At 43.0% G+C, this 20,292-nt stretch overlaps 2 protein-coding genes across 4 annotated transcripts; both read left to right on the forward strand.

The window, feature by feature from the left end:
- Positions 1-689: 689 nt before the first annotated feature.
- Positions 690-2,881, forward strand: c1qtnf9 (C1q and TNF related 9). Its single transcript, XM_026180163.2, has 3 exons — positions 690-1,043; positions 1,150-1,212; positions 1,403-2,881. The coding sequence occupies exons 1-3, from the start codon at positions 857-859 to the stop codon at positions 2,170-2,172; spliced, it is 1,020 nt and encodes a 339-aa protein (XP_026035948.1). The 5' UTR covers positions 690-856; the 3' UTR covers positions 2,173-2,881.
- Positions 2,882-3,391: 510 nt separating this feature from the next.
- spata13 (spermatogenesis associated 13) lies at positions 3,392-20,207 on the forward strand. 3 transcript variants are annotated; one of them, XM_026179526.2, is made up of 13 exons: positions 3,392-3,910; positions 8,541-10,073; positions 13,298-13,759; positions 14,750-14,894; positions 15,852-15,979; positions 16,263-16,442; positions 16,969-17,148; positions 17,630-17,809; positions 17,893-18,128; positions 18,531-18,660; positions 18,774-19,149; positions 19,299-19,373; positions 19,503-20,207. In XM_026179526.2, the coding sequence occupies exons 1-13, from the start codon at positions 3,902-3,904 to the stop codon at positions 19,694-19,696; spliced, it is 3,828 nt and encodes a 1,275-aa protein (XP_026035311.2). In that variant the 5' UTR covers positions 3,392-3,901; the 3' UTR covers positions 19,697-20,207. The 3 variants fall into 3 exon arrangements, with proteins under 3 accessions (XP_026035311.2, XP_080162610.1, XP_026035312.2); XM_080306484.1 differs by lacking the exon at positions 3,392-3,910 and adding an exon at positions 5,682-6,249; XM_026179527.2 differs by lacking the exons at positions 3,392-3,910; positions 8,541-10,073 and adding an exon at positions 11,756-12,663.
- The last annotated feature ends 85 nt before the right edge of the window (positions 20,208-20,292 follow it).

Genomic DNA, 20,292 nt, shown 5'->3' on the forward strand with positions numbered 1-20,292 from the left:
GTGCCAGCAAACCTTTGCCTTGCTGAGTAGACTTCAGTCAGATATTAAATCCCTCCCTGCTCCTGTAACGCCCTTTAATAGATGATCTTACCACTGTAAGAACAAAGACTAGAACTACTTCAAAGTGTGTGTAACCTTCATATCCTTTTATTCTGTCCATTTTGATCCATTTTGATACTTAACAAAATGCAATTATAGTGACGCCTTTTTGAAGTGTCCTGGTATGTAATGTTTAGACTACAAAAGGTCACGTTTATTTCAGTGATCCAGTTTATGGGGTCACTTGCTTGCATCTGTTTGGCTGCTAAATGGCACATATGCGAAATACATGCTTTAACTGACATTTTAGTTTGCTATTAACAGCCAGTCTACTGTCCATTCATAGTACCATTTATTTAATTGCTTAATAAAAACTTGGTATCTTCTGGTGTGGCAGCATATATTCTCAATATGTAATTATTTGGTTAAGGTTAATATCTTGTTTGCTTCACTATATAGGCACTTCATGTCAACTATGTGGCCTTCTGCATGTGTGGCCCTCAAGGGCTCTTTGAGTGTAAGCTTATTATTAGCCTTGGCTAGACTGGAGAAGAGGTGATGTGTGACCAGTGTGGCAGGCTCAATGAGTAAACCAAAAACAACAAAGAGACCAATGGCTTTGAGAGGTCTAAGGTCAATCTCGTCTGAAACTGTCTCTCAGCTTGTGTTTTCTGTAGCTGATATCTTTTCTTCTTTCATTGTGCATGCCAGCTTTTAAGTTAAACGTGCTGCAACAAGGCTAGCTATGCATTAGATTGAGACTTCAGGCTTATTTGTTGTGGGAAATTGATTTCATTAGACAGGTAAAACTGGTAAAATGTTGCAGACAAGGTTTAGGATCGCTTTACTGCTCCTCGTCTTGGCATTCAGATGTGTTGCACAGCAAGAAACCCAAAGTAAAGGCTGTGTCTGTGGATATCCTGGAATACCAGGTGATCCCGGGAACAATGGCATGCCTGGCAGAGATGGCCGCGACGGACTCCGAGGTGACAAAGGTGATCGAGGTAAGTTTACAAGAGAAACTTTATTTATTTATTTATTTTTGCATGTTTTAGGTGCCACCTTCACAGTTTATAATAACGTTATAATTCATCAATCATTGTTGGAAAGGTGAACTTGGACCTACTGGGCTAGCAGGCAATCATGGGCACAAGGGAGACAAAGGGGAACCTGGTATGTGTCTTTACGATACACTATGTGCACCTATATGTGTATTTATCTGCAAATGGAGTCACAACCACTGTCATTTATTAATGCAATTTATCAAAATGTTTGCACTGTATGTAACTTGCAATATGTTACTGCACTGTAAACACCATACCTACAGTTCAAAGAAGGTTTATTGTGTGCTTATTATTTACAGGTGCAACTGGTCCAGCAGGGCTCAAGGGGAAAAGAGGAGATAATGGCGATAGGGGCCTTCCTGGGAAAATGGGACCACAGGGAGTGCAAGGGCCTGTTGGCCTCAAAGGAAATAAAGGAGAGCTTGGGCTCCCTGGGCCCCCAGGACCTGAAGGACATTTAGGGCCACCCGGACCACAGGGTGAAAAAGGGGAAACTGGCCTCCAAGGTGACAGAGGCATTCCAGGGCCATTGGGACCACCTGGCAGGCCAGGTCCCAAAGGGGACATGGGTTTTCCAGGTAACAAAGGAAACATTGGTTATCGTGGGGATAGAGGAGCTCGAGGTGAAAAGGGCGATAGGGGTGAAAAGGGAGACGAAATTGTTGTTTCCAAAAGTGCTTTCTCCGTAGGACTCAGTGCTCAAACTAAACTCCCAGCAGCTAATGCACCGATCCGGTTTGACAAGATTATTTACAATGAGCAGAATCATTACGATCCACAAACAGGGAGATTCACTTGCTCCGCGGCAGGTGCTTACTTCTTCACATACCACATCACTGTATTTTCCCGAAATGTGAAAGTGGCCCTCGTGAAGAACGGTGCAAAAATCATCCACACCACTGACAACTACCAGGGCAGCGAGGACCAGGCAGCAGGGGGAGCTGTGCTGCATCTGGGGATCGGGGACAAGGTGTGGTTGCAGGTGGTTGGAGGAGAGCCATTTAATGGGCTCTTTGCTGATGAGGATGACGACACTACATTCTCTGGGTTTTTGATCTTTGAGGCTTAATTAAGGGATCATTTATAATTACTATAACTAGAAACAGTAAAATGCAGAAGAACAGTACAAGTCAGTAGGATTCAACATGTCAACAAATTCTAATTAAATGAAATTCAAGTTTATGTATGTAGCACAAACTCACAACAACAGTTGCTTCAAGGTGCTTTATTGTGTAACAACAACAGAGAGAAAACCCAACAATCATACAGCCTCTATGAACAAGCACTTGGCGACAGTGGGAAGGAAAAACTCAATTTTAACAGGAAGAAACATACATTTAAGTCTAAAATGCCTGTTGCAATGGTATAATGTAACTAATTTATTCAAGTACTGTATAAATGTGAATTGTCACTTCAGTATTTTAATGCTGTTGTGTGACTCCTTCTCCACCAAGCTAACGACACACTTTTCTATATAAGGCATTTACACTGCTCATTAAAATTTAACATGTAAAGCAAGTGAGGGTGTTGTTGAGATTGAACTGGTTGTTGTAGATTAAACTACACAAGAAAGCTGGTTCAAAATTCTTCTTAAACATTAACACGGATGACAGTCACCCAGGATTATTGTGCTCTATAACAGATATAGCAATCAAAAGAGGAATTTGTTTTTACATTCCTTGCTTCCTTAAAAGCTTTTATAGGAAACTTTGACACGTTTTTGAGTGCTTTTACACCATCTACTGCTACTTTTATTAAACATCATGATTTTCCAAGCACTTCTGAAATTCTGTGTGGGTTCTTTTTATTCTTTTTTGTTTTTAGGACATGAAATTCTGCTGACATGTGAGCACTGATCACATGAAAACAAACAGTGATATTAAACACTGTACAAAGGTTGACTGAGCTCTGTGTTATTTCTGTAACCTGTTTACTCTCTCAGAACAAAGGGGAGCGACAATCACTCAGTCCCTTCTTTTTTCTTCTTCTGGTATTTTGGGATGGGCTCGGTACAGAAATATCTGTGACAATAATTGCTTGGCATGACACGAGGAAGACAGTTCAACACCAACTGGAAGGCCGAGTCTTTTTTAGTCGTCGGAGAGACGCTGGAACTAGGTGAAGCATTTTCTTCTGTGTTCTAACTTCATTGAAGAGCCTTGGAATGGGCGTGGTTTGCGGTGGTGACGACTTACTGAATTGCGATTGGCTCCAAACCAAAATGGTCGCCCTGTGGTCAACCACTAACCTCGAGCTTAACCTCGCGATGGCCCCGCCCCTTGTAACAGCACAGCAACAAGTGCATTAGTGATGCTCGCCAGCACGATCCTCCAAGAGAGTCCACTTTTAACTTGGAGTCACCAGCGACATTAGGAGTGTCCCATGAGTTAGGTCGGGAGAAATTTCATGATTCAGTGTTTATCATCGCAGTCGCTTGCACACCAACGAGTTTTGCCGGTTGGTGAAAGCGAAATAAGAAACCACAGAGCTTGCGCAATTCACAAGTTTTATCAGTGGAGCCGTGCTTGAGCTAGCTTAAGGTGCTAGCTCAAGGAGTCAGCCAGCCATTTGTCTCAGTATGTTGCGGGGGGTGACTAGTTAACGGAGGTAGCTGCCATACTATTTTTTTTCTCTCAATTATTTGTGAGCGATATGTTTTTGCGAGGGGAGCGAGAGAGCGACACAGCGAGCGCCTGGAGGTCCGAGAGACTGCTCCGACACCATGGATAAATAACTACAACAGCTGCTCCGTTGATGTGCGTGAGAGAGAAAAGGTCAGGAGGACAACATCAGCGACTATGAGCAGGGTGAGCAGAAGTTTTGGTACTCTTCATTTTAATAATTGATTTTAGAAGTTTGGTTTTGGGTTACAGCTGCAGTGATTTTTCTTTTTTCGTTTACCTTCTCTGTTGTGCTACCAGTTGAAATGGGACCGGGGTGCGGGGGATATTGTGGTGCATTACAGCCGTGGTTGTTATAGTGATGTGGGAGATGCCAGGCTGTGCAGGGAGTTGGTGAAGGAGGAGGAAGAGGAGGGGGGAGTTGGAGGGCCAGCAACTACAAAGAGCCGAAGAAAGTTAATTAATGCAGAAATAAATAAGCAGTTAGGCCCCTAGTTCTTTATGAGCTTAGAAAAAGTGCTCGATGTAATCCCCTTTCGTGACTCCCTGTTTTCCAGATTCTGCTGCGGATCTAACTGAGCTACACTGAGCCGCAGGAGAGTTTACTCCAATTTAATGAACTTGGGTCCCACACAGACACTTGTAGAGGTGAAATCAGGCGCAGGCCAGAGTCCTCTGATTTATTGTGGGCCTGAACAGTAATTTTACAGCAGAGCCAAATGACTACAATATAATTTTACTGTAGTCCGCTTTCTCTTCCAGATCTCATGACACATAAAATACAACGCCTACAACTCATCTTTCTGTAGTTTAAAAAAGCTTATTACATTTTTACATTTCTGTTTTCATTTAATGGTCCAGCCTTGTGGTTTGCGGTGCTGTCAGGTTACACTGCTGGCCCTTGAAACCAGGCTCAGTGGTGTTTTGTCTTCACTGAGCCTTTTACACTGTGTGGTATTAGATTTCTGGCAGTCTGTGTCTATGACAGTCCTCACTTGATCAGGTGAGTAAGTGGCTGCCTGTGTGAGAGTGGTGACACTCCCTGCTTTGGCGTCCACCTGTACTTCCCACGCTCTGTGAAAAGGGGCGTGGTTTCTTCTTCAATTCTCCTCCATATGACCTGATCAAAAATGAGGAACTGGGTCACAGATGTATGCAAGACTTTAACCTTTAAATTGAACTCATAGATTAAATTCAGCTGATCCAGGCATGAGCTTTTGTGTATTTCATAATCACATCAAATACTAAAGATTTACAGTGTTGTGTCCCTGCGCCATGCAATCCTGGGGGGCATTTACAGGCTTTAGATGTCGCTCAGTCAATGCTGAGTCACCTGGTGATCTTCCTTATCGGCCTATAGATGAAACCAGTTCTGAACACTGAGTGGTAGAGCTGCTCTAATCAGATTATGCCTGGAATGGAAAAGAAACAAGCTATACCCACTCCCACATCTATACACTGATCCCAAACACAGTAGACTTCCTTCTGAGTCCATTTGCTGAAGCTTTTCTTTTCAGCTTGAAAGCAGAATAAAAGTCCAGGTCACAAGCATAAAAAGGACTTTACTATATAGACACATACACATACAGAATATTGTCAAGAGTTGCTTAATCTTGCAAAAATCCTTTCGCAACAAGAGAAAGACAAATATATTGAACTCTTTCCTCTTGCACTCGACATATGCTCAGCTTACGTTTCACAAAACCCCATTTACGCACACCAATTTAGCTAATCAGCCAGTCTGTTCAGTCCAGAGGAATACAGTCTTCTCTTCCTCACAGCTTTTTTTCCATTGAGGCAAATGGAAGACTAGTAAAGTGACATTGCTGCAGGGTGATGTCTGTCTCAGGGTTAAGCCAGAGAGAAGAAAATGAAAAATCAGACTTTCCCTTGATACCGTCTGTCTGGTGGTCTTTCAGTTTAATGCTGACTTCATTTTGTCTTCTTAATAAGTTTTAGCTTAGCCAAGGGGGGGGGGCATACCTCTGCAGAGGTGAACTGTGGGCAGAAAGTCTCTTACGCTTGTTTCTTGTAAATACTTACATAACCGACGGCTGGAGATTTCCAGCCAAACAGGAAGGGAGTCAGTCATTTCAATGCTTTTCTCCGTGCTCTATGTGTATATGTGCTGCAGTATCCAAGCTTATGCACAAAGGCCATACATTACAGGAGAGGATCCTCACGTACGTGTGTGTGTGTTTTTTGTTTGGTTTTTTTTGTGTTTTTTTGGGGGGGGGGGGTTTAAGTGCATTTTTGCTTGTGCCCATGTATGGATGTTTGTGTTTATGCATGTGGATGCATGTTCATCCTGGGAGTCTAATCTGAAACTGGATCCAGCTGGCCGCCTTTCGTGGTAGTGAGGAGGGGGAGATCCTCCCTCAGCTCCTAATTAACTCTGGACCAGGGCCCCAGTGTGCCGCTCCCATCCACAGATTAGCAAGAGGAAGCTGGAGAAAAGCGGTGGTTCTGGTACTCGGGCAGCATGACCAAGTTTGTGGTTGTGAAAGTGATTTATTAGCGCATACGTAAGTACTGCTTGTCTGGTTGTTCTGACATGCTTATGAGCTCGAGGAGTGTATTTACTGGCAGGATTTGTTGTTTCGATATTTCCTCTAACTTAAAAGGAAAGATAAAGCATGAGTCAAAGACTTGTTAAAGCTGAGAAAAAATGTGTTTGGAGGTGCGTATCAAACCTTTTCATAGAAAATGTAATGTATTAACGCAAAATAAAAAGCATAAATATAGAAAGCAATATGTGATGGATGTATGGATGCCCTAAAACACCCTAAAGAAATTTAGAATATTAATGTGACAAAACTGCAGCAAAGTTTAGTAAGTCCGATTGAAATTTAATGTCAGCTATTAATTGATTATGAAAATAGCCTGTTATATATTTCCCCTGTAACATGCTGCTTTCAGCTGCTTCCTTATTCCCAAGGGGTCCCGACGGCAGGTAGCGCCGCATGTTTGTTTTGGCAGAGGATCCTCTTCCTGTTGCAACCTCAAAAGTGTGGATTGCTATTGGGTGTTAAATATATATCCACATCAAAGCTAACATTGTTATCTTGATGCATGCAGCAAAAGTCATGGTTACTGTAGATTTACTGCAATGTAAAAGCATCTTGCACACACGCTGTTGATGATTAAAGCCTGTTTTGCCAGCATGTGAAACAGTAGCCACCTGTGTCAGCTTGACTCTGACTAATGCCACTGCCAAGCATTAGGCGACGCCAACTGGCCTGTGACAGTTGGCGTCCTACTGCAGGAAGAAGGCGTAAAGGTACTAAAGGATAGGGCATTTGTTAGAACTGCTGATAGCATGAGGTGAGTATTCCAAACAAAAACAAGCTGCAGAGGCTGAAGACATTCCTTCCCTATCTCCTATCTTTCTGCTTGGAAAGTAGATGGAATAATCGATCTTGTCTGTTTTTTGGGAGGGGGGGGGGGGGGGTCCACTTTGGTGCTCTGCGTGATTCCTCAGTGGCTGTGGAGGAGAAAGCACAAGAAGACAATTCAGCAATAGTTTGAAAGCAGCGCATTGTTTAGGATTGTGTGTGTGTGTGGGGGGGTGTTTACTGTCTGTCAGCAGCGGTGCTTGGCAGCGGTGGCTCTGTGTTTACATAAGTGTTCATAGCAATGAAGCAAGCTGGTTGAAGTGACAGCAGATTCCACTGAGGGGTTGACGGAGAAAGCTCATCTGCTCTTAACGTTGCACGCAGCCAGGGAGTTTGGGAGCATTCCAGGATCCCTGCAACAAAAACTGAAGGCAGTGCTCTCTTCAAACCATAAAAGACTGTCTTCATCCTGTTAAGAGTAATTCATGTTGGCTATTTTTGACATTTTCCTCTGTTTAAATAGTTTTAGTGTAACGAATGTAAAACAATAAAGCATGCATACGAGCTCTCCTAAGCAAAATACATGAACTGACTATAATGAGTATATTTTTGTAGATTTTATATTTGATGAATAACTATCTGTGTATGTTAACAGCTACATAAATTGGTTCTTTTCAACTGTAATTAAACTTTCCTTGGTCTCAGTGTATAACCAGTTGTTATAATTGGTTATTTATTAGTTTATAATATCATTGTATGTCATCCTAGCTCCTTACATAGAAATCAAGATCAGGTCTACATATACATTTTTAATCTATGGACATTAAAAATGAAGAAAATTGTGCTGTAAAATCATTATTTATTTGTGACTGAAAAGAATACTAAACATTTGCATTTTTTTAAATAAAATGGAGACCTCTATATTTTATGTATGAAATATTTCAGAGTTCAGCTATAGATTTAGTATGATGTGCTATGAGGTGAAAAGTGTCACTGATTTGAAGACCATACAGCCTTCACCATCACCTCATCTTCTATGCATTCGGGAGAAAACTGGGCAATTTATTGCATTAATCACAATGGATTAGCAGGCTTCATTGCTTAGTCACGCTCACAAAGCCCCACTTCAAAGCCTCAGCTGCATTAGCCTCTGTCCTGAATCACACACATGTAAAGCTGAACTTGGCACCACCACCACCCCCAGCCTGGGCCTCAGTTTGCCTTGGACATTGAAATACAGCATCAAGGACAAATACATGAGGCATGCTCAGTAAAATCTCACACTCCTAATGATTCACTTCCTCTATTCTTAGGCAAAAACACAGATGATACACAGCTTTAGAATGTATTCAGGTGACAGTCTTTTCATTTTATTTGAGCTGATCAAACTTAATTTGATTATTAATTGTATTTTTTTTTCTTGTGAACTTTGAAAAGCACTGAAAAATGGAAAGATTTTTAAATTAACCTCTGTTTTGCAGGCAGGACAAAAGGACAGGGTCTTGTCTGCAAGCGAAGACCCTCTCTCACAACTCCACAATACAAAAACTGACCCACTGATCCGGAGCAGACCCCTCAGTGATATATATCCATCCCAGAACCACGCTGAAAGAAGTGCAGTCCCATACCTGCTGTCTGGATATGGTGCCCAGGTGCAACCAATGAGTGCTGGTCTTCACTCTGATGAGAGCAAACTGAATGTTATCAACTCCTCTGCTTGGTCCAGCTCAGTTTCATGTCAGCCTGAAGGAAAGCCCTACTCCTCAAGAATTATGAGGCTTTTTTCTAACTCAAGGAAGGGCACCGTCACTGCTCAAAGTCCAAATGCAGATGATCCGACCTCGGCCCAAGGCAGCGGACTTTCAGGCATAGGTGTTGTGGACTCCTTCAAAAAACTGCGGTCGTCTGTGCTTCAGGGTATTCAGACCAGAGGGGCATCCAACCTTGATGGAGATAATCCTTCGTTGCCCAATCAGGAAAGGGCTAATGGCACAGTTGTAAATAATTCTAATCTGTGTGTAGCGGATCTAGCAAATCATTCAAAGAGCTCTGAAGGATATACTGTTTCTAAGGGAAGTTTTACAGGCCAAACATTGGCTTTGTTAAGCCAGTACGGCTCAGATAATGATGACTACGATGAGGAGGATAATTATGGGGATGGTCTTGCGCGCAATTCGCGATTGTCCAGGAGTATCAGGAGAGCGTATGGAGCGGGGCGCATCACTTTATTTGACTCTGGGAATGGGAGAAAAGCAGGAAGCAATGCAAATACCACTCAGAAATCAGATCAGACATCAAAGCTCGATGTTCAAACTGAGAATACAAGTGACAACACAAATGTGAAGGTGCTGAGCAGACTGAGCAAAAGTGCAGAGAACCTCAATCTATTTAGACGTAAAGCGCCATCTCCAGGTCCTCCTTCCCCACAGGAAGACCTCCTGAGGACTAGCATATCAAATGGGACAACAAACATCGAAAGGACCTCTAGCACCTCCTCAGTTGATCTCCGGGGCCAAGGTATTACACGCAAGAAGAGCCCTGTTAAGACTAAGCCACCGATGTTGAAGCTAGTCGGCAGCATGACTGACTTAACTGTGCGACGCAGGCGAAGTCCCTCCCCGAGTTCCACACCTCTATCTCCCATGTCCCCCTCGTGCCGCCTCCATGATGACTACTCTCGTCGTGTCCCTTTCCTGCATACCAATGAGCGACAGCGCCGGCCCGTGCTCGTCACGGCTCAGGCCACGTCTGTCGAGCACACTCCTCTGGTCCAGCCCCAGCCTGAACACAACAACAGCCCACAACCCCACCAGGTGATTATCAGCGCCCCTTTCTGGGAGCCCCCCGAGACAACAGAGCAGACTTTACCCGATATCTCTGCTCATTATGAGTCACCGGCTGTAGCCACAACAAGTGATTATAAGCAGATGGTAGAATGCAGTTCATCCCTATTCAGCCAAAGAGAACATTCACAGCAACAAGAGCAGACTGAGGGCATCGCATCACCAAATGAGGTAAGGCTGCAAATCTGAAGTCCAACCTGAAGTAATGTCTTTTTTTGTGTGTGTGTGTGTAGGGCTGGGCCATATTATACCGTTCACGGTAATACCGGTATAATGTTAGGCAACGATAGGAAAATGAAATATCGCGATAGAATGGGAGTAAAACGCGCATGCGCAGTGCCTTTGTTTTCATACGCACATGGCCGATTGTTGAGTGAAACAGATGATCCAGAATTGGTTTGTAAAAATGGTGCAACTTCCGTGATGTGGAACTGGTTTGGTGTTTGTCCGTCAGATACACAACAAAGCACATTTTTTTGCAGAACATGCAAGCGGCCGTTGTTATTGTCGTATTTGTCGGACTAAGATGCTCTTAAATCTGGGAGTAATCTGGGTCCTAAACTCCGAAATCTTCAGGTCAAACAACACTGCAGCATCACTTAGAGTTAAAAACTGTCTAAATTCTTTCATCTTTAATAAAACGATCAGCATTGCTGCTTTACCAGGTGTAACTATAAAGTTTAACTTCCAGGCATCCATGAAAACAAAAGTTATTACATTTAACGGAGTTAGAAGTTAGCAGGAAGCTAGCGGAAGTTAGCTCGCTAGTTTCGCTAGTTACCTAAGCATGATATTGCATGTTCTGACTGAGAGATTTCTGAAAAAAATCAAACGTACACCTCTGCTATCACTTGCAACATAAATGAAGACAGGAAACTAAACAGCAGTGACGTTTGTAGGGTTACTGAAGTTGGGCTAGCTGGTATATAATGATGTGCTACGTGATCGCTAGCGACACAGCTATGTTAGCATAACATAAACAGTGAAGCTGGAGGACGAACACTAACACTTTTCCACTTATAAAAGTTAACGTGAAGGTTCTTCATGGTTAGAGACAAATGCAATCGCATGGCAGGATGCTGTAAACGGACCAAACTTCAGTCAGGAGAACAACTGAGATAATCCATCCACAATACCAGGTTAGTCATTAATATACTGCAACAACATGGGAATAGAGCAGCTGCCAGAGAATTCAACATTAAGGAATCAATGGTACAGAAATGGAGGAAGCAAGAAGAATGAGTTTAATAAAGTTTGATTTATCTGACTGCTTTGTTTCGCTTAATGTGCCTTATAATCCCGTGCACCTTATGGTCCGAAAAATGCGTACTGCACACTGCAGTTTAATGTTGCAAAGCACCTCTGTTTAACTTCAGTGGATATTATACATGGTTATGCTCAGGACATGTCAGCCCATTTCTAGTGGAAATGCCTTTTGGTTAAACTTTCAGCAAGCAATTTGCATTTGTACTGTTACATTTTTATAAAGCTTTAATGTACATAAAAACCAGCTTCTTGTTTAAGTGAATATAAATGGAAGGTTGTCTTTTTGCGCTAGTAATGTTGTGGAGTTGTATTTTGTCTCGCATCAATTATATCGTCGGTTATATCGTTATCGCAAATTTTCAAATATATATCGTGATAAATATTTTTGGCCATATCGCCCTGCTCTATGTGTGTGTCTCTTTTCCATGCTCATTAACAGATGTGACACCTTTTAACACGTTGTCGAACAGTAATAATTAGGATGTTGTTTTTGTGCAACTCGCCTGTCGATTATTTAGCTGGTTATTGATAAATTAATCTACTGCTCAAGAACAAGCATGTTTCAGATTATTTATCAATTCACAGAAGAGCATGGGGTTCATATCTTTAGGATGACTGTTTGGGTTTAAAGAAGTGCTGAAAGACAGAAGAAAGGTTCGATTTCTTATCATGCAGAACTGAGTGGTGACTTATAGGTGCCAGCTGAACGACTTTGACCCTTGTCTTGGGAAGTGAAATATTACTTCTCCCACTTTAGAGCGATCTTTGAATCTGGCAGGATTCCAGAAAATTGAGATAAGTACTTGTGTTGACGTGAGGCTTGTCAGTAGGATGCACGTATGCTAAAAGGAAACGAATGAGAGAGAGGTTTATCCTGTCCAAAGTCCCCTTGAGTGTCAAATAAATAACGCCATCGATTCACATTGCTTTTTTTCTGTCAGTTCTGACTGCGCACTTCTGATGCTGTGGAGTCACATGGTGAAGTCAGCTGTTCCATGCTGACGGGCACGCCGAAGGAGCTCAGAGAGTTAATGATTAGGCTTTGTTTATGATTAGTGGCCCTTGCGCAAAGCAGCAAGTCCTGTTGCTGTGGGAGGGTTGGAGGCTATGAGTCCGTACAGCCCTCATTTCTCCCCCTTTCCTCTAGATGCAGCCCAGCGGAGCAAAGTCCAACGCCATGAGCACTGGGCCTGGAACAGCAAGCAGCACCATCAAGTAGACAGGGACCATTAAGAGATGATTTTAGCAAGATGACTTTTAGCCTATGGATGACATTTTCTCCTGAAAGATGAACAGGAAAAACAGATTTGTTTACATCAGACATCGAGCGGCTGTTACTGGCTTGAAAAACCTAAGGACTTAAGTTTTTAAGGACTTGGCCTTGGGACCACAAGCCAGCCTGTGTGTTAGTCTGCGTTTCACAATGGTGCTAGCCTACTGTGTGCCCTTCCAGTGTATTTGCCGGGGTCCGGACCCAGATCGAGAAAAGCAGGAGGTGAGATTTGGCTTTGCTGGCTAAAAAGATTTGGAGAAATAACTTCGCCGTGGGTAACTCTTACCCAATAATGGACTCTTAAATATATAATACCTGCTCAGATGCATGCAGTGTGGTAACATCTATTTGTTCGTATTGTTGCAATTTCTGCTGCAGTTTTTGTTTGAATATGATAAGCCCTGGTTTGATTGTGTTCAGTATTTTGAGCCTCTTACTGCGTCAACAAGAGTCCTTTCACTTGATAAAAAATGTTTCTCACGAGATAAAGCTTTGAAACACCTTTGCTCTGATTCCAAGAAAGCTCTTTCTGCATTTAACTCTAATGGTTTTTAATTTTACTCTCTATTGTAGTGGTTTACACATTCATCTAACAAGCAACGGGTTCCTAATTTGATCTTGGGATGGCCGAAAAAAATTTTGGCCCTTCAGGAAAGGCGATTTAAAAACTGCGAAATCAAACATGAGGAGCTACCCGTGATGGCGACCCTCTTCTGTGAATAAAGGAGCAGCTGAAAGTAGCTTGTTCTGTTTCTGATTAACAGATGTTCTTCCTAGTAGATAATTGTTCTCCAGTGCAGGTTGGAGGACAAGGGAAAGTCAGTTTAGTTTCCAACTTTTTGCTTTGATCTCACAGGTGACGTCAGACCACCAAGGACAAGAAGCTCTTTTTCAAACGGAGGAGCTCTCCCCGTCAACCAGCAGCACACCTATCTCTCCATCATCCGCCTCAGAGTCACCCATATCCCCCACATCTCCCACAGATGAAGCCACACCTACCACGGAAACATCCTCTGTCAAGTCCAGACAAAAAAGGGGGCGCCCGAGACCACGGCCCATTTCTGACTATGGACAGCTGCTTTCCAGGAAACATTCCATCCCCGAGGAAGTCGGAGAGATTCTTTCTGAGGAAAGGAGTGCAAATCCACTGCAGCGTAAAGACGGCACTGGTAATGATGCATACATGAACGGAGAGAGCCCTGAAAGCTGCAGCATGAATGGGGACATTCAGGCCAGGAGGCAGCGGCCCATCTCTGTGATAGGACCAGTGGATCTGTTCCCTCCTGATGCTGAGCTGAAGGAAGACAACCTTCCCACTGTAAGCTTTTACAGGTTTTATACATTTTGTGCAAAAGTCCTCAAACTTTAGTTGTTTTCATTAGTTATAGATCTTTCTTTGACTCTTTCTTAAAAATTGTTGTTACTCTGTCCAGTTAAAGTAAAAGCAAGACCTGATTTGAATTTGGTCGTTATTGATTGAAAGTCAAAGTAAAGTCAGACCATTTGGACAATTGGATGTCCTCTACTGTGTCACAGTAGCAACCCATGAACTTGAACTTGATCTTGGGGAAGAAAACAAAGTAAGAGTGAGGCAAATCTGACACTTAAGACAAGTAGTGAGCAAAATCATTGCTCAGGTATCTGATTAAATTGTCAAATTTCTGGGTGTGTTCAAAAAGCTAAGCAGAATCAGATCACCGTTGAATCTTCTAAATGGCATCCTAAAAATAAACAGTGGTACGTACAACAGAACCGTGTTGATAGTCTGACCCTAGATGAAGAATTCATAGATCACATCTCTTTGAAAGTTGGAAGAAGAAATCACTAACAAAGTTGCAGATCTGTTCCCAATCTGGTTCACCAGCTTCAAGCTTGTCTGTCTTCCTGTAGAAGTTTAACGTCTATGGTAAAATTGCAAAGGCACACAAGCAATTTTTAGTGGGCAGAATTGGTAAATATTGTGGTTTGGTATGTTTCTTTTATTTTCCAGCTGTAAAGTCTTTGAATTAATTGTGGGAGAAGGCTGGCAAAATAAATAAACACTTATATCAGGCTTAATAAAACAAAACCACATCACCCGCATTCTCCAGTTTGATATATTGTCATGCTTCAAAGAGTCTTTATACATAAAGACTCTTTTTTTTGGATCTCAACCAAATGCACACAGGCTTCGCTTCTTTTTGTAATACTTAAAGCACTCAGAGAATATGGGGGAGAATAAATAGCAGCTGATGATTATATTTGCACACAGTATTGTCTGTTAGTTCTGTGTGACAATTTTTTTTTTTCATTTTCGCCCTCTCTGCAGGCGTTGTCGCGACCACCAATCCCTTCCCATCAGGTGCCCCCTTACAGAGGAGTGTCTGCCAGGTTTCGACCCTCCGCTCTCTCCCAGAGTACCCCCATCGGACTGGACCGCGTAGGCCGCCGTAGACTCCACAGGGTGCTCAGCGGTGAGAGCTGTTTTGTGCTAATGTAACACAAAGTTGGTGGTGTTCAAACATTGCAGCTGCTGCACCATTAAGGTAGAGCAAACGCACCTTAAAGCCTGTTGAACAGTTTAAAGGAAACCCCTCGTTTTCATTTAGCTACCTCTGAGCATAATGACTGTATGAAGCTGTACTTAATAAGTTTACCATCACTTAAGTGATATCAATAAATCACAAGATAATCCAGTCTTGTTTCTTTCAGTTAAGAAATGGAGCAAAATCAAACGCATAGAGTCAGCCAGTGACTTTTAATGAAAGTTTTCCCAGACATAGATTAAGCCTCGTGTCCTAGACAAAGAAAAACAAAAGACATGGACTTAATCCATGTCTGGGAAACTGAGCCTTAGTTCTCCCATCTTTATTACTGAAACTGGTTTGTGCTAACAGTCCTCCCTGGCCTATCTTCTATTTCTGTTTACAACTGCTGAACTGCTAACCAAATTTAGCCAATCATCCTGATTCTTGCATGGCTGTCCCTCCGCTTATATAGCAGAATTGCTGAGATCATAGTCGAGCAGTTGGTCTCTCTTAAATCCAGTAGGGGAGTAACGTATACTGAAAAATGCGTACTTCCTATGAAAGGGTAGATTTTACCCAAGTTCTCAGGCAGTTTTGAGCAATAAGAACTAAATACTGTTCTAATTCTTTTTAATACCTTGGAAACAGAAAACAGCAGAACTTTGCACACCGCTCACAGACTGAACGTGCCCCTGGGGTTGTTTGTGTTTCACAAGAGATTAAACAATTTAGTTTGTGGGACAACTGGAGTGTAGGAATGTCAATAAGTGTGTTGCAGGAAAATGCTGATATGGAGTCAGGCACAAGCTTTCCTGTGTATGTGGCTTCTTTCTGCGTTTGTTGAGAGTTTGCTGAGATTCTTCTGGTCCCTACAGTGTTTTCATCTCTACATACATGTTGCAGATGGTGTTTCAGAGTGCTCTGCCACACTCGATGACAGCGTGAGCGAGGAGGAGGAGGGCAGCTTCGACGAGCTCACTGACGTGACACCCTACCTCCAGCCAGGGGTGGAGCTCTCTGTGCTCAGTGAGGTGAGGTTGAGGGAGGGAATCTTGTCACGTTGCAACACTTGCAAAGATCTCTTCCAAAAATGTGCTTCTAGTTTCTGACGCCGTACTTATCTTGCCACCCTGCTGGCTCACAAACAGCTGTGCACAAATGTTAATGTGCCCATTTCCAAGATGTCTGGCCTCAGTTCAGCAGAACACACAACCAGTGCTTGGTCCACAAGCCTATACATAATCTTACATGTTAGACATGGGTTTGGCCTGCATGTAATTGTATGTTTATCTTATCTGTTTGTGTGCTGCTCAGTGGATAAGCTCTGGCCACGCAGTTTATGCTGAGGCTCTCTGGGACCATGTGACCATGGAGGAGCAGGAGCTGGCCTTCAAGGCTGGAGATGTAATCCGTGTCTTGGAGGCCTCACATAAGGACTGGTGGTGGGGCAGGGGGGCCGACAGAGAGGCCTGGTTCCCCTCCAGCTTTGTGAGGGTAAGTGGACTTCCTGACCCGTGTGTCTGATTTGTGTTTGCTTTCTGGCAGCACAGAAAAGACTTTCAAACTGGCTTAGCTCCAAACAAACCCCAGCAGCCCTCTGAAGAAGGGGCGCGGCTGGTTTCTGTAGTGACCATACTTGATTGACAGTTGAGTGTTAATTAGGCAGGCGGTCACCATGGTGAGGTTCTTTGACAGGCAGGTGAGGATTGCTGTGTAGTTGCTTGTAGCTGAATCAATGTTGGTGAACAGGAGCTGGTTAAACTTGCACATGTTGTTACCTAAGTGATGTGGACAGATCTTAGATATAAAAGGTACTTAAACCTCAAAAGACTCTTGTGGCTTAAGTATCTATTGTTGTAATTATGCCACTTTGCATATGAGCTTTAACATTTTATTTTAAGTTTTGCAACTGGAAAAAGAAACCATTGGCTGAATATTTTTTGCAACTTGAAGTTAGGCTTTCTGATCATTCAGATGATGCTCAGGAGGTCCAATTGTGTCGGTGGTGAATGTGTTTCAGGTGCGTGTGAATCAGGAGCACTCGAGTGCTGAAAGTGTGGAGAGTGTAGCAGACCAGGAAGATCCAGCTCCCAGAGACACACACAGCTCTCAGCACAGGCAGCAGATGAGAACCAATGTGGTTCAAGAAATCATGAATACGGAGCGCATCTACATCAAACACCTGAAAGACATTTGTGAGGTAAGGGTTTCAAAGCAAAGCTGGTGGTTCTCAGACTTGTAGCACTCTAGCATACCCTGGCTTCCAAATACAAAAGTTTACCTTCCACCCACCATCCAACAGCTTTCACCACTCAATAACAACAAAGACAAAATGGTCCAAGGTGTCTTGTTTTGTTTTAGATTTTTTCTTTTTTTATGAAATAAAGGACAGCTTGATTGCATCAGCCTCACTCCACACACTGAAAACAGCTGGATTAAACTATGTGCCTCACATTGGCACTTAACTTGATCTAGAGATGATTTACATCTTGAATTCCAGTCAGTGTCAGCAGCATTTGTAATAAGCTTGTTTTCAAGAAATGCAAAATCCCTGATAATCAAACTCATGTTTCCAAGAATTTTAAATTCCACCTTCCAGCACCACCTGTTGGCCAGTATATGAACTGTTGTCATGTCATATTTTCTCTCAGTCCCAAACACTGATGCCGTTTATGTTTCAGGGTTATATCCGCCAGTGCCGGAAACACCCTGACATGTTCACCGAGCTGCAGCTGAAAACCATCTTCAGCAACATAGAAGACATCTACAAGTTTCAGAGGCAGTTCCTCCGAGAACTAGAAAAGAAGTACAACAAGGACCAGCCACACCTCAGTGAAATAGGCTCATGCTTTCTCCAGCAGGTAGTGGCTGCACTTAATGCTGTTAATTAACTATGTTAACTCTGGTCTGAATGATTGATCATCATTTGTCTTTTTATTTTAAGGGGGAAGGCTTCTCCATACTCTACTCGGAGTACTGTAATACTCATCCCGCAGCCTGTGCTGAGCTGCAGCGGCTAATGAAGTTGGGAAAATATAAGCATTTCTTTGAGGCCTGTCGCCTCCTCCAGCAGATGATTGACATCTCTATTGCTGGTTTCTTACTCACACCTGTCCAGAAGATCTGTAAATACCCTCTGCAGCTAGGAGAACTGCTCAAGTACACGCCCAAAGACCACAGGTACTTTCAGGCACTGTTTAAAGACCTGTAGCATGCATTCCATAGTGTCGGCCGTAAACAAACTCCTTCAGTGTTGATTAATATATTCCAGAATAAAATGACTGTGCATCAGCTTACCAGGGATACCTTGGAAAAATCCAGAACCTCTTCTAATAGTTGTTAAACGTTTAACAAAGAGGGCGTCAGATGTTGTCTTTATGGGGGAAGGAGTTAAGTCACTAAATAAATTATGATTATATTTTATTTATTTGTTAGCTTCACTGTTAGCTCTGTCCATCCCACTACTTTACTGATTTCTTACTGTTCCATTAGTGAGATTGAAGCGATGTTTCACTGTTAATGGAAATGTGCTTTTCCATCTGCGGGCCCTGTTTTCACTGCTGTGTTGTTGATTTAATGCAGCGACCACAACGGAGTGAGCGAAGCATACGAGACTATGAAGAATGTCGCCAGTCTAATCAATGAGAGGAAGAGACGGCTAGAGAGTATCGACACCATTGCTCACTGGCAGGTCGCCATATTGCACTGGGAGGTGAATATGCCCTCTAATCACATTTAATTCTGTTTCTAATTGTTCAGCATAGTGTTGGATGTATGCTGCCTCAAATCTTTTGGCTGAATATATTTGGAAACATGTTGTCCCAGGGACCCGATGTGTTAGAGCGCAGCTCAGAGTTGATCCACTCTGGTGAGCTGACTCGAATTGTCCGGCAAGGCAAAATGCAACAGCGCAGCTTCTTCCTGTTCGACCATCAGCTGGTCTACTGTAAAAAAGACGTGCTGCGCAGAGACCTGCTTCACTACCGTGGACGACTGGATATGGACCAGACTGAGGTGGTGGACGTGCCCGACGGACGGGACGCAGACCTGGGACTGACCCTGAAGAATGCTCTGCGCTTGCGCCACTCCTCCACTCTGGAGTTTATGTGTGCGCTTTGCTGCAGGAAGGCCGAGGACAAGCAGAGGTGGTTACAAGCGTTTGCCAAGGAGAGGCACAGAGTCAAGGAGGACCAGGAGATGGGTGAGTCGAGCCAAATTCCTTTCACTGAGAATACAAGCAGCCACTGTAGAGAGATGTCAAGTGAAAGGTGAACAGGGTAAAAAGATTTCTGAGTAAGTGGGTAGTAAATATTTTGGCCTGAAGATGTGTTTGTGTGTGTGCCTTGGCAGGAATTGATATCAGCGAAGAGCAAAGGAGACGGGCGATTGTTAATGCCAGAAGGGCCAAACAGGGGAAGATCAAAAGTAAGGACAAAATATTTCTTCATTTTAAGCTGCTTTTGACTTTATATTCTAAAAAAAAATAAAGATTTTGTATAATTTGCTTTACATACTCATTTGTTTTTTTTGTTTTTTGTTTTTTGCACCTTTTAGATCTTGGTTACTCTGGTTCTGTCCCCCCACACCCCCAAAACTTGCACCAAAACCTTCACCCACTTCACCAGCGTCACATCACCATCCCAACCAGCGTGCCTCAGCAGCAGGTCTTTTCACTGGCTGAACCTCCAAAGCGAAAGCCTCATCACCTGTTGTACAGCATCACCCGCAACGCCTTTTTCAGGAAATGAAGCTTGGCTTCCTTTGTTTCTTTCTCTGCACGTTCAGAGCCAAACCGTCCTGAAGTCTGAAAGAACGCCGTGTTTCTCCTGTAATCCTGTCTGTAAATGTCACGTTTTGTTTTTGTGCCTCGTGTGCGTCATAATGTTTGTGTTGAATGTTGAAACTCAGTGCCTAAAATTTGTAAAAGGGCATGACAAAAGTGTTAAAATACTGACTGTCCATTTTATAGGTGTGTGTGTGGAACAATGCTGCTCATTCAGAAAACACCCATCCTGTTATCTCCTATTAATTCCAGCTTAAAGACTTTTTTACTTTAATTATGACAACGATTCATATTCTGCTTTCACATTGATAAACATGGGTTTTGTTATTTTACAAAGGCTGGACCCTTTTTTTGTGTGTGTGTGTGAGTGTGAGTCTGTCAGCTCTGAGCACAAAGCAGCCAGAGAGTAAATTAACTGACACGTTGACCTCCCCCATTAACATTGTGAATAAAAAACTTGTATAAAAATGCCTAAAGAGACTAGTTTGTCGTGCAACTGCTTTCTCGTGATTACCAAGCAAAATGTTAGCGTGTGCCTGGTGAACATTAGTGCGTGTGCAT

This window comes from Astatotilapia calliptera, chromosome 9 (genome assembly GCF_964374335.1).
Source record: "Astatotilapia calliptera chromosome 9, fAstCal68.1, whole genome shotgun sequence".
Taxonomy (NCBI): domain Eukaryota; kingdom Metazoa; phylum Chordata; class Actinopteri; order Cichliformes; family Cichlidae; genus Astatotilapia; species Astatotilapia calliptera.

Bases quoted from the DNA above. Each gene is read 5' to 3' on its own strand.
- c1qtnf9 (XM_026180163.2), top strand. From the start codon at position 857: ATGTTGCAGACAAGGTTTAGGATCGCTTTACTGCTCCTCGTCTTGGCA. The intron at 1,044-1,149 runs GTAAGTTTACAA...ATTGTTGGAAAG, and splicing joins AGGTGACAAAGGTGATCGAG to GTGAACTTGGACCTACTGGG. The intron at 1,213-1,402 runs GTATGTGTCTTT...TATTATTTACAG, and splicing joins GGGAGACAAAGGGGAACCTG to GTGCAACTGGTCCAGCAGGG.
- spata13 (XM_026179526.2), top strand. The intron at 15,980-16,262 runs GTGAGGTTGAGG...TGTGCTGCTCAG, and splicing joins AGCTCTCTGTGCTCAGTGAG to TGGATAAGCTCTGGCCACGC. The intron at 16,443-16,968 runs GTAAGTGGACTT...AATGTGTTTCAG, and splicing joins TCCCCTCCAGCTTTGTGAGG to GTGCGTGTGAATCAGGAGCA.